The sequence below is a fragment of the Cyrtonyx montezumae genome, unplaced genomic scaffold (assembly GCF_038088225.1).
Source record: "Cyrtonyx montezumae isolate F1298 unplaced genomic scaffold, pur_monq_1.0 scaffold_16, whole genome shotgun sequence".
In the NCBI taxonomy this organism is placed as follows: Eukaryota; Metazoa; Chordata; class Aves; order Galliformes; family Odontophoridae; genus Cyrtonyx; species Cyrtonyx montezumae.
In genome coordinates, this window is record NW_027071892.1 from 10,579,655 (window position 1) to 10,592,403 (window position 12,749).

General features: G+C 55.0%; 2 protein-coding genes across 2 annotated transcripts; one reads left to right on the forward strand and one right to left on the reverse strand.

The window, feature by feature from the left end:
- Positions 1–2,938: 2,938 nt before the first annotated feature.
- Positions 2,939–4,471, reverse strand: LOC136046291 (chemerin-like receptor 1). Its single transcript, XM_065732802.1, has one exon. It carries the CDS (start codon positions 4,269–4,271, stop codon positions 3,186–3,188), a length of 1,086 nt encoding a protein of 361 aa, XP_065588874.1. The 5' UTR covers positions 4,272–4,471; the 3' UTR covers positions 2,939–3,185.
- Positions 4,472–5,929: 1,458 nt separating this feature from the next.
- On the forward strand, positions 5,930–10,848 carry SHMT1 (serine hydroxymethyltransferase 1). Its single transcript, XM_065732796.1, has 12 exons — positions 5,930–6,458; positions 6,570–6,694; positions 7,155–7,300; positions 7,654–7,769; positions 7,860–8,020; positions 8,139–8,220; positions 8,592–8,804; positions 9,000–9,116; positions 9,365–9,487; positions 9,687–9,803; positions 9,985–10,095; positions 10,275–10,848. The coding sequence occupies exons 1-12, from the start codon at positions 6,389–6,391 to the stop codon at positions 10,442–10,444; spliced, it is 1,551 nt and encodes a 516-aa protein (XP_065588868.1). The 5' UTR covers positions 5,930–6,388; the 3' UTR covers positions 10,445–10,848.
- Positions 10,849–12,749: the final 1,901 nt, after the last annotated feature.

The window sequence follows — 12,749 nt, forward strand, 5'->3', positions numbered from 1 at the left end:
CCTCCCACCTGCGCCAGGGAGCAAGGTATCTCCTTCTCTTGCTCCCTTCCTTTGAGGTCAGCTCTGAACAGTGCCAGGCACACTCAGAAGGCACAAGCTTTGGGTTTTCTGCCACGACAAAGACTCTAGCTCTGAACCACTTGCCAAGCCTTTCTGAGCTCTATCACCAGGATGTTTTGGTGATATACGTTCACCTCACCCACCTCCAAATCATCAATGCCCTCGTCAGAATTCTCACGCTGCCCTGTATTTCATACCAAACACCCCAACTACCAAAACTTGCTTGTCCTCAGCTCTCCCCATGCACAGCAGCCCAGCACAGCCCAAGTGGCTCTGCACAGCCCTATTTGTAGGAATGGAGCTGTCAGCCTGCCCACGGAGCGGCCCTTCAGCACAGCCAACCAGGCTGACAGCAGGACTGCTGATTTCTCAACAGCTGCAAACACCAGGGGTCAGGCTGTTCCGAAGCCCAGCACCACCCATCTGATCACATCTGAAAGAGCCTTGAGAGCAAAGCTGCGTCAGAGGGGGGCACAGCTGCCAAAAATGCTGTTTGACTTCCTAGGATTATTTGCTTGTCATTGGATTTTTTTTTCTCATTCAAGCTTTTTTCTTTACACAAATAGCAAATATGGATATCAGAGAGAATGAATAGCCTGCCTTCCAGCTAGGAATGAGGGACTACTGGAATTATGGTTGTAATGATGAGACAGTCTGAACACAAGGGAATTTGATAGAGAAGAGATTTATCTTGGAACCAGGCCCTGGGCAGCCTAACCCAGCTGATGTCAGCTTTGCACAAAGGCTTGGGATCAGACCCAGGATGGCAGAACTCTTTCTGTGACCATCCAGCAACACAGCAACAGCCATGAGCTGCCGGTTACCATCGATGAAACGTTCCCTTTCCCATTTTTCCCCACCAGTATTTTGACAGGTGTTTGCAGGAACTGCAGTTTGAAACTCTCTAACTCCCATCGTGCAAGGAGAGAGCTTTGTGAAGGCACGCTATTTTGCTTAACCAGAGTACAGTGCCACTTAAAGAGGAGGCGATCTCCGGGAGGGGTACTGCAAGAGAGAGAAGATAATTTAGCTGCAGGGCTAAATGGGATTGGCCGAAGCTGCTGTGCTAATGGCACACTGTGCTTGGCTGAGATGCCAGGGAGAAGGTGGTGCTGTGCAGGTTGCCCCGCTGCTATTTCAGCAGCAATCCCTTGTATCCATCCAGACTGCTGCACTGACATCAGAACCACCTGCTATGCCTAAGTGGCCCAGGAAATTGCCTCCTTTCCTATCCCAAACTGTGATGCTCTAAGTTCAAGTGCTCTGAAAGATGATGAGAGAGGGCACAATGGGAGGCTTTGGTCCAGCAATCTCAGAGATGCTTGTCACAAGGAATTACGTGGGCTCTGCAAACAGATGAAGAAAACCAGAAAGAGCAAACGCTGGTCTGCACAACCTTGACACTGCAATCAGTGCTGTCGTTCACCAGCAGGAGCAAGCAAACAGCCCCAGCATTGCACTGCAGAGCAAACATTGCAGCTTTATCTGAATGACAGGCAGCAATTTGTGGTAAAGGGTAAGCCTTTCTGCTCACTCAGGCCTCACATACGGAGGTCTTGCTAAATTCCCTGATCTCAGTGGGATTATGCATGATTATAAGGTTAAGTACGTGCGTGCCTGTAGGATCACCACCTTCATTTAATGTTGTGTGACCCAGCAGACCCATATTTAATCCCTAACATGTTCAAGTGACAGATCTCACTTGGTACTGTCATCCACACAGAGATGAGGGACGTGCACATTCAGGCTGGGATTCAGTCAGGGATTTTCCAGCCACTGGAGCAGTGAGGTTTTATGGCAGCTTCATGGCAGCATAAACAAGTCAGGCAGTTTGTGTGATACCAGCACCTCCTCACAGAGCTGCCCCGTGCTGGAATGGGAACCTTCCCTTCTACATGACCAACATTTTATGCTGTAATCATTGAAGCTGTTCAGAGGCCGATCAGATCTGGGAGAACACCGCCGACTTCATCCCAGACACTTCGCAAAAGTGATGTATGGGCAAACCCAACTTTAAATTTGCTCTTCCTCCTCTGCATCGCCAGGTTTCAGACAAGCCCCACATACACCTCCGCACACAGGCTGAGTGCTGCCGGCATCAGACAGGAGAGGGTCACTGGGAGCAGTTTCCAAGTCGTGGGTACTGAATCTTCATATCTAGTTGCTTTGTTAGCAAACAGGACCGTACTCATTTTGAATGGATCACACAGACAGCACAGCAAGCTGTGTTGGGGAATGTTTTAAAGGGAATGTTTTAAATAAGTTTAATGGAGTTTAATATTCATTCACCAACAGTACAAAATGAGAGTTCAGCTATACAAGGGCCAGAAGCAGGTCAAACATAAACGTGGGGTGATGTTGCTCAGGAACTGTTATGCTGAACATCAAACCTGAGTAAGTGGGACACAACCAATAACTCATCTCAGGAGAGAAAAGGTTAATGTTTTCCCAGCTAGCCCAGACCCTGCAAAAATACACATAAACATCTCATTTAATCCTATTTCTTTAAAAGCTGCGTTTGCAAAAGTGCCTCCAGACAGATCCCAGTGCATGTCCATCCTGCTTTTTTTAATTCAATCATTTTCTACTTAAAATGTAGCAGCCCACGTGCCAGATCGGTATGATGTGCAGGAAAAGATGCATTTTCTTTACTGATTTAATTATAAGGAATTGATGAACCAGCTCTTCCCTCCATCCTCTTCCTGGACAGCTGAAGTGCCAGCTGCCGTGCTGCCAGCGCACCTGCATCCAATTTTGCCCCCTGGTGGAACCCCAGAATTTTTGCATCCCAGCAGAGACGCCAGGAAAGCCCGGCAAGTGCAGGGAGCACACCTCTCAACAGCTCAATTGCTATGCCCTGGGGGTGAACCCGGTGTCGGTGCAAACATCCTCGAGTGCCTACAAGGTGACCCTGCTGGGCTCAAGGCTGCTCCTCGTGGCTGAAGGACCCTGGAGAGAAGGGAAAATAAAGGGAACACTGACAGCAGAGTCACGGACTCAGCGACCTTTATAAAGAGTTACCTCCTAAAAATGGGTAGCTGTGACAAATAAGCAGGAAAAAAACAGAAGAGGGGAAGACAGGGGATAACTGCCCTGTAGTGGTGCGTGTGCTGAACCATGCCCACTCAGAGCCTTGGGACCTCTGCTTCCGAGGCAGACCTGGACTTCCTCCTGCTGCTCAGGCTGCCCAGCACTGACTCCTCGCTGAAGGCCCCTTCGAAGGTCGACAGAATGGACTGGCGAAACTTCTCCTTGAAATCCGGCCCCACAAAGACATACAGGATGGGGTTTATGCAGCTGTTGAAGAAAGCCAGGCTGGAAACCAAGGGGATTCCTATGTAAAGGGCCATTTTCATCTCATGACTGGAAGGGTTTTGAGATATTTCTAGCAAAGAGAAGACATGATAGGGGAAATAACAGAGGAAAAATGAGACTGTGACAGCAATGATAATTCTGTACGGCTTTGCAGAGCTGGCGAGCTGCCTTCTTTTCAGCTTGACAGCAACAATGCTGTAACAGATGAGAATCACCGTGAAGGGGATGAGGAACCCACATAAGAACCGTGTTATGATCATCGCTTTGTGCCGCATCCTCCACAGCCTCCGTGCCTCCTCGGCCGTGTAGTCGTCGGACAGCGCGAAGTTGTTATAGCAGCTGGTGATGTTACGGGAGCTGACCGCGGTGTCACGAAAAATGAGGTACGGGGAGCTGAGCAGCACAGCCATGCCCCACGTCCCCAGTGCGACCCTGGCTGCCAGCTCCGGGCTCCTGCGGTTGTGAGACCACACGGGGAAGGCCACGGCCACGCAGCGGTCCACGCTGATGACCATCAGGAGGAAGACGCTGGCGAACATGTTGAGGAAGGCGATGGTGCTGTTGAGCTTGCACAGCAGCTTCCCGAAGGGCCAATGGAAGTCCAGAGCCGTGTAGGCGATGCTGAGGGGCAGGAAAAAGGTGAAGATGAAGTCAGCGATGGCCAGGTTGAGGAACCACACTGAGTTTACCGTCTTCTTCATCTTGAAGCCTGCAATCCAGATGACGAGGCCGTTCCCCGTCACCCCCAGCACGCAGGCAATGCTGTACACCACCATGGAGAGGATGTGCAGGCTCTTCTGGAGGCCAAAGTAGTGGTCGTGGGCTGTGGCATTCCCAGAGGGCATGGATGGGGAGCTGTCAGGGAAGGGTGATGGGGAAGAAGAGACGCTCTCCATTGCCAGCAAACTGTGGTCCTGAAACTGTAACAGCACACACTGCTACTATCTGCAGCTCTCGTGGCTCTGAGGAGAATCCTTGATTGCAACTGTACACAAAATGGATATACAAATAGGAAATATCCACTTAGAATGACTTAATAATGACCATACTTCCCTGTAGAATATCTGAGGTTTCCGAATGGCAGATAAACACTTGCGAAGTGAAGGAATTTAAGCCATTTGAGCAAGATCCCAATGAACTGACACAGAATGGGGCAGATTGACTGAACATCTTGGGGTGATCTGACCCCGTCATGAAGGAATGATGCCAGCAGGAAGGGGAGATATTTGAGCAGAGGATCGTCCACTACAATGACAACCCAGTGCTGCGAGCAATAAGGCAGGGACCCACCAAGACTAAAACAATTACTCATCTCTTGGGAAGTCCCTGGGTGCCCACACCCACACTGCCAGCCCACTGCCACTGAGAGGCAGAAAATAAATGATATCAAAGATCTTTCTGCTTGCACATCTTTCCACACCAGAAGACCCACATCCATCCTGAACCTCCCCAGGCGCAACTTAATGCCCACACCTCTCATCCTATCACCGCTACCTGGGAGAAAAACACCTAAGGACATGCACACTGCAGGCAGAGAGGTATCCAAGGCGAGTTTTGGTGCAACAGCCACCCCCGTACCCACACACCCACCTGTGCCCAGCACCCCTCGTGGTCAGGATCCGGCCGCCCGCACCGCAGCGCTGCTCTGCCTGCAGCCCCAGCCTCACTGCGCCGAGATGCTGCTCCCCACTGCTGTGACTCACAGTGCGCACTCTGCTTTTCCATCACTTGGGATCACAAGGAATTTACTGGGACCGCTTATTCCTCAACTCTGTTCCTCAATTTACAGCACTCTGATTTAACCCCTGAAGCTGTCTTGGGTCAGGTTGGCCAAACCCAAGTGCTCACTTGTGTTTGAAGCACAGACACAGCCCTGCTCCTGCCTGCACGCCTCATCCTTCTGGTGTGAACCATTCCTCCAGGGCACCAGGACACCCCACGGTGCGCCGGGGCCGCCTCGGAGGAGGGAACAGCGCAGGCTCTGCTCGGCCAGGCCGTGCTCCCAGCCCGCACCGCGGCCGAGTACCACGCACGGCGGTGCCGCAGGGCCCTGCGCATCGCCCCGGCCAGCAGCCCCGCCACGAGGGCGGCTGGAAACCCCCCGCGGGATCGCGATGCGGGGCAGCGGGAGCACCTCTAGTGCTGGCACGGACCGCGGCTGGCGGGGAGCCGCGGGGCTGGGAAGGGGGCGGCTCCCGCGTGCGCAGGGCCCGGCGCAGCCCCGGCCCGGCCAAGGTCAACCCGCGCGCCGGCAGCGATGCCGGCCCCGCCCGAGCGCGGGCCATAGGGAGCGGGGACGAGGCGGAGCGCGCCGCGGATTGGACGAGGAGTTTTCGGACAGTTGATCGCTCGGGCGCTCATTGGTCGGGAGCTGGAGGGGTGTGACCCGGCGGCCTATGCTAGGAGCGCGGGCTGCCGCGGGGCGGCTGAGCGGGCCGGGATCGGGTTGGATCAGGATCGGTGCGGTGCAGTGTGGGGCCGGGCCGGGCTGCGGGGATCGGGCGGGCAGGGACCGTGCGAGGCGGGAGCGGGGTGGGCGGTGGTGCTGCAGGAGGGATGTCAGGGCGGGTACCGGAGCCGGGATACGGGATGTGATGGAGCCACGTGGGATGGGGCAGGCGAAAAGCCACGGCCATGCCCGCGTCCCACCAGGAGGGTGACAGCGGGGCTCTCCCTGGTGAGGTCGGTGCAGCTTTGTCCTCCCTGCAGTCCTCTGCCAGCAGCGTGCATTCGCACAGCACCCTGCACAATGCCCCTTCATTTCGGCCCGCTTTGAGCCTCCGAGCCCAGCGGGGGCCGTGCTGCTGAACAGAGCGGTTTGCTTAACAACCAGCTCACGGCCCCTCTGTGGCCTTGCGGGGTTAATGGATAAAAGACACTTTGTGCGCAGCCAGGACTGGAGCTGGGCTGCCATGCATGCCCTGGAGTTTGTGCACTGCTTCGTAACGCTCACTGCTGGAGGGCTGCTGCTGCCTTAGGATTAAAGCAAGTTCAGGTCTAAAGCCTGAGCAAAATGAAATGGTACCGCTGGAGTTTATCACGTTTGCTCATGGTCTCCCCACGTCCCCGAGTGCCAGGACAAGGTAGGGGTAGTGGGAAGCCCCACACGTCGGTTGTGCAATATCTATGTGGGGGGAGGACAGAAGGGTACTGGAAATGGTCACATAATAAACACCCTCCCTTGCCTTTTGCAGGTGCCATCAGAGGCAGTAGACAGATGGCGAACTTGGCACCGGGTGCTGGGAGCCTGCCCAGCGCAGAGCTCTGGGCCTCCCACAACAAGATGCTGCTGGAGCCACTCGACAGCAATGACCCTGAGGTGAGAGCCATTGGGACACCAACATCCTTGAGCCAGGGGCACAGTGCAAGGCCAAACTGCTGGGACCAGGCCAGCCCCTGTGCCTTGCTACCCACAGAGAGGGCATCCTGCAGGTGCATGTACATACTTACGGCTGTAATCTCTCAGCCGTTGCTCAAAACTCTCTACCTGGAGCTCAGATGCCTGCACCAGGCCCAGCACTCTACAGCCACCCAGCAGTGTGGTTATTACCCTTGGCTCCAGCCCAAGCAAGAGCTGAATGGCTTTGTGGTAGATAGAAACCCAGAATGTGGTGGGACACGTGATCAGCTGTACCAAGAAGGGTCCTCATCTCCCTTCTTCAGTGGCTTTCAGGCTGCTCTCCATTGTTCTGACCCCTCTGAGGGTGCATCCCATGCCAGGCACCACCCACACCTCCATGCAGAGCTGGCACAGGTGAAGCTTTCTCTCCTTCCCCAAGGTGTACAACATCATCAAGAAGGAGAAGCAGCGGCAGAGGCTGGGGCTGGAGCTGATTGCATCAGAGAACTTTGCAAGCTGCGCAGTCTTGGAGGCACTGGGATCCTGCTTGAACAATAAATACTCTGAGGGCTATCCTGGACAGAGGTATGGGGCAGGGAGAGCCTGAGCCACCCAAACCATTGTGGGGAGGGAACAGGGACCATCTGCACTGCCCTGTTCACCTCAAGACCTCATCTCTGGGAAGGAAGCCACATCCTGGTGCTGGGAGCCAAGCTCCTGCAGGGCAGGATCTGACCCTCTCAGCTTCTGCCCTTGGCCATGCACTAGGTAACTGTAGCAGGGTTGTGTCTGCTGTTTGCAAACACAGCAGCATCCTGCTCTCACAGTTGGCACTGCCCTGGGCACACATTTCTGAGTGAATGGATTAGTTTTAACCTTGAGGTTTGTCCTCAGCAGACACCGACCACAGCACAACTTTCTCTATCCTTTACTGGCAGGTACTACGGTGGGACTGAGTTTGTAGATGAGCTGGAAAGGCTGTGCCAGAAGCGAGCCCTGCAGGCATTCCGGCTCGACCCCCAGAAGTGGGGTGTCAACGTCCAGCCCTACTCAGGTAACAGTGTCCCCAGGGGAGCCAGCACAGGCTGTGGTGGCCTCTGTGCGTCCCAGCGCCTACGAACCGCCTTGTGTGCTCCTGTCACAGGGTCACCTGCTAACTTTGCGGTGTACACGGCCCTGGTGGAGCCCCACGGCAGAATCATGGGGCTGGATCTGCCTGATGGGGGCCATCTAACCCACGGGTTCATGACGGACAAAAAGAAGATCTCCGCCACATCTGTCTTCTTTGAATCCATGCCCTACAAGGTATGGAAAGCTGCTCCAGTAAGAGCCAGGTCGTGGCCTTCATAAGTGGAAACACTTCTTGACAGCAGCTGATCTTCACCCCCGCCGAGGTGGCTGAACCCTCCTCTTCCTCTCCCAGGTGAATCCCAAGACTGGTTACATTGACTATGACCGACTGGAGGAGAACGCCCGCCTGTTCCACCCCAAGCTGATTATAGCAGGTAAGGAGCAACCCTTACACACCAACTGGGGGGCGTCCTGAAGCCAGCGGGCAATTGGTCAGATGCTGCAGAATTATAGAATAGAATCACTGAACAACCCAAGCTGGAGGGGACCCACAAGAATCACAGAATCATTAAGGTTGGAAAAGTCCTCTATCATCAAGTCCTACCTTCAACCCATCCCCACCAAACCATGGCCCTCAGTGCCAAATCTCCACTGTTCTTGAACACCTCCAGGGACAGTGACCCCGCCACCCCCGGCGCAGCAGTTCCAGTGCCTGACCACTCTTTCAGGGAAAGAATTGTTCCTAATACCCGACCTGAACCTCCCCTGGCGCAGCTTGAGGCCGTTCCCTCTTGTCCTATTGCAGGTGTCAGTTGCTACTCACGCAACTTGGACTATGCCCGCATGCGTCAGATTGCTGATGCCAACAGCGCCTATCTCATGGCCGACATGGCCCACATCAGCGGGCTGGTGGCTGCTGGCGTTGTGCCCTCACCATTTGAGCACTGCGACGTCGTCTCCACCACCACCCACAAGACCTTGCGGGGCTGCAGGGCCGGCATGATCTTCTATCGCAAAGGTGCCTGACCTGAGCTGGGAGAAACACTCCACCCGGGCCAGGGGAACTGCAGGTTAAAGCTCCTTCCTGCTCCATCTGGGAAAGAGGAAGGACAGAAAGATCTGGGGCATTCCGAAGGCTTAAATTTGAAGACGAACAAGCACAATTTCCTTCCTGAGCTGCCTTATTGTGTGACCCTGCTCTCCCCTCCCACAGGCACCCGCAGCACAGACCCCAAGACAGGAAAGGAAACACTCTACAACCTGGAGAGCCTCATCAACCAAGCTGTCTTCCCCGGGCTGCAGGGAGGGCCACACAACCATGCCATCGCCGGTACGCATCCGCGCTGGGATGGGATGGTGAGGAGGGGACTGAGATATCCTGGTGAGCTCCAGTATCAGTACAGAGAGCTCCAGCTGAGAGGTATAGCAGCAAAGAGCAGCCAGCCTGATGCAGCTGAGAGAGAAAGCAGGCTGTTTCTATCCTGTGTGGTTAGGGGAAGGAAATATCCACGAGCTTTCTTGGCTTCCAGGATGACTTTTGTCGGTGCCCAAAAGCTCACTGCTATTCCTCATCCCCAGGGATCGCTGTGGCTCTGCGGCAGGCCATGACTCCCGAGTTCAAGGCTTACCAGCAGCAGGTGGTGGCCAACTGCAAGACGCTGGCAGCAGCACTGATGGAGCTGGGCTACGACATTGTCACAGGTAAGGAGCAGCCGAGGCTGCCTGGGATGGGGCCAGCTCTGTGTCCCAGCTCTGAGCCAACAACTGGGGCATGGTGGGCAGGGCTTTGCTGGAATAGTTCCTCAGAACTTCTGAAAAACTATTTCTTAACAACTGTGCCCTCAAACCTTTTCTGTTTTTCTGAAGACTCAAGCATTCACCTCAGCTCCTCTCTCTGCAGGGGGCTCTGACAACCACCTCATTCTCCTGGACCTGCGCAGCAGAGGCACTGACGGTGGCCGGGCCGAGCGGGTGCTGGAACTGTGCTCCATCGCCTGCAACAAGAACACGTGCCCTGGTAGGCATCCCACGAGCTCCACCACATCCTGCCCCACGTGCTTGGGTGTCTCTCACGCCCTGTGCTCCCCAGGGCCGTGCAGAGCTTCTCACAGAACTCTCAGCCACGGGGGGCCGGGCCAGGTCCCCATGCACAGCAGTCCTGGAACACGGCTCGTCACACACCTCTCGTTCTGGTGCAGGTGACATCAGCGCCCTTCGTCCCAGCGGTCTGCGTTTTGGGACACCAGCCCTCACCTCCCGTGGCTTTCGGCAGGACGATTTCCGCACGGTGGCTCGGTACATCCACAAAGGTGAGGGTCCCATTTCCTCAGGCAGGTGGTGGTGGCACAGGGCAGCAAGTCCCTGGCAGCCCAGCTCCTCCTCTGCCTCGTGTCCTGGGGAGTAGCACCGGCCCTACCAGCCACGGCAGGTCTGAGAAGTGATACCTGCCCGCTGCTGGGGCTGAGCCACACATCTCCCACCCCCGCAGGCATTGAGCTGACACTGCGTGTGCAGAATGACATGAGCCCCAAGGCCACACTGAAGGAATTCAAGGAGAAACTGGAGGAGGAGAAATACCGGGGAGAGCTAAAGGCACTGAAGGAAGAGGTGGAGGCATTCGCAGCAACCTTCCCGCTCCCAGGACTGCCAGTCCTGTAATGGGAGGCACTCTGCCCACTCTCAGAGCCAAGGGAGTACCAGGGACCATGGACGTGGCACACTCACACCCCCGGCATAATCCCATCACCCTGGTGCCTTCCCCCTGCACCGCCCTGCTGGCACTGGCCCCATGCAGCAGCTCCTCATCTGGCTCTTCCTCACCTCTCCCATTTCCAACACTGGAGCCCCTCCGAGCACTGACCCTTTTGCCACTAGATGTTACAAAAGGGACTGAGCAGAGGAAACCCCTGGCCTCGAGGCAAGGCTTGGGATTGATCTGCTGTGGGAGCAGTAGATGAGATTACACAGACCTCCTGTCTGCCTTCACAGCCAGGAGGGACAGCCGGGAGCCAGCACTCAGGGTAAGACAAGCCTAAGTTGCCTTCCAACACACACACGCACCAGCTCTCCTTCTGGGGCTCCATGTAATTCGCCAGGGCCTCATCCCAGACCCAGAGAACAGCCCTGCTGGGGCCACAGCACGAGCCAGCACCTCCAGGGGTTTCTCAGATCTCTGAGGACATAGCTTAGGTAGAACCATTTTTTAATAAGCACGGTAAAATTAAGAATTTAACCACAATGTATGACAAGAATTATAAGCTTTAAAAAATACAACCAATTTTTGTATTTCAAAAATATCTGAACCCAAATAAATAATTTTTTTTAAAGTACATTTCTCAGACTAGTCATTTGGTGTTAACATCTGTTAAATTCTTGTGCAGTAACACTTACAGCACGACACTGAGACATGCTTCTTGGATTTCTCCTGTCACACTCGCTCTAACTACTGACACAAGCATTCGGTACACACAGGCACACACACAGAACTCAACATGCAGTAATAGGATACAGTGCTTTAAAATAAGATGAGAATTCACCACAGCGTCCTCGCAGCCCCCAGAGGCAGCTCCTACCCCAGCCCCATCCCCACGTGTGCTCGCCCTGCACCAGGGTGAGCAGCAGGGCTGGGTACCCTGTGTCTACGCCTTCCAGTTATGTCTCACGACCAGTGAGCCACAGCTCTGCAGCCTCCCCAGCTCTGGCAGTGCGAGGCTCCCTCACATAGCAAGGTACAGTCCTGCTCAGCCTAACAATGTGCTTCTGGGGCACAGCACAGAGCTGGCACTCTCCTTCAGCCCACACAGCTCGCTGAATTGCCAGTCACACTGAAGTGCTGAAGGAAAACCACAGGGTGGGCCTGGGGCAGGGAGACATCAGCTCGCGCTCCTCAAGCGCTCCTCCCAGCCCTTACAAAACGGTTAATATTGCTAGAGTATAGGCAGTGCTTCCCTATCAAGGCAAGACAGCTTCGGAGCTGCTTAGAAGTGATTGCTACTGGATGAAAGGAAATCCAAGCACTATCCTCTGAGAAGTGAAACCTGCGTAGGGTTGGTATTGCCTACTCCTATGGCTGACCATCCTCGAGGTGGGATCCCAAAGGGGCCGGCAGCGCAGCTCAGAGCACGAGCAAGCAGACGTCTCCCAGCGCAGGGAACAAGAGGAGCACCAACACTGAGGCCTGCCCTCCCAGCCAGGCAGCCACGGGAGGCCTTTCCCCCGATGAATTCTCCAACAGGCCTTAAAAGCCTTCACCTCACATCAGCTGGCAGAGAGGACGGAGCTGCAGGCAGCATGCAGGAGCGCGGGGCGAGCAGCAGCTCTTGCAGGAGCAGATCGGGCCGTGCACAACACTGCTGGCGTTGGCATGGAGGGCTGCAGGAGGGCCGGGACCGCGGCACGGTACGAACCAGCTAACACACACCAGCATTCCTCACAGGAGCTGTCAGAAAGACCTGAACTCGTTGCAAGTCTGATAATATGGGAAACCAGTGAGGTAACACAGTGAAGATGAGGAAAAGGTCTTAAAGTGCCGATATAGGGATCTTTACTGTGCAGTCAGATCAGACAGATAAATGACTGAGCAAAGAGGAATTCAGCTCCTGAACCACCAGCTGCACCAACTGTCCTCGACTGCAACCTAAGCCAGGTGCTGCCTGGCACCCCTCACTGCCCTGCACAGGAAGCAGTGCTCGGGGCTGCCCGGCTGTAGTCCTTAGGACAAGTGCTCCCAGGCACGTTTCCATACAGCTCCCACACAATGGCCCGAGTGCAGATAACACAGGTCACAGTCCCAGTGGAGCCCCCTGGGCATCCTCCAAAATTCAGCACGGCGTTTTGGTGGAGAGATAAAGCAGGTCAGACGGGTGGAAGGTGCAAGTATTGCTCAGCACAGCCTTGAATATCAGTACTTCAGGTTTGGTAGAGGAGAGGTGATGTATCTGACAGCTGAACATTCCTGATAAAG

Bases quoted from the DNA above. Each gene is read 5' to 3' on its own strand.
- LOC136046291 (XM_065732802.1), bottom strand. From the start codon at position 4,271: ATGGAGAGCGTCTCTTCTTCCCCATCACCCTTCCCTGACAGCTCCCCA.
- SHMT1 (XM_065732796.1), top strand. From the start codon at position 6,389: ATGAAATGGTACCGCTGGAGTTTATCACGTTTGCTCATGGTCTCCCCA. The intron at 7,770-7,859 runs GTAACAGTGTCC...CTCCTGTCACAG, and splicing joins CAACGTCCAGCCCTACTCAG to GGTCACCTGCTAACTTTGCG. The intron at 8,221-8,591 runs GTAAGGAGCAAC...GTCCTATTGCAG, and splicing joins CCCCAAGCTGATTATAGCAG to GTGTCAGTTGCTACTCACGC.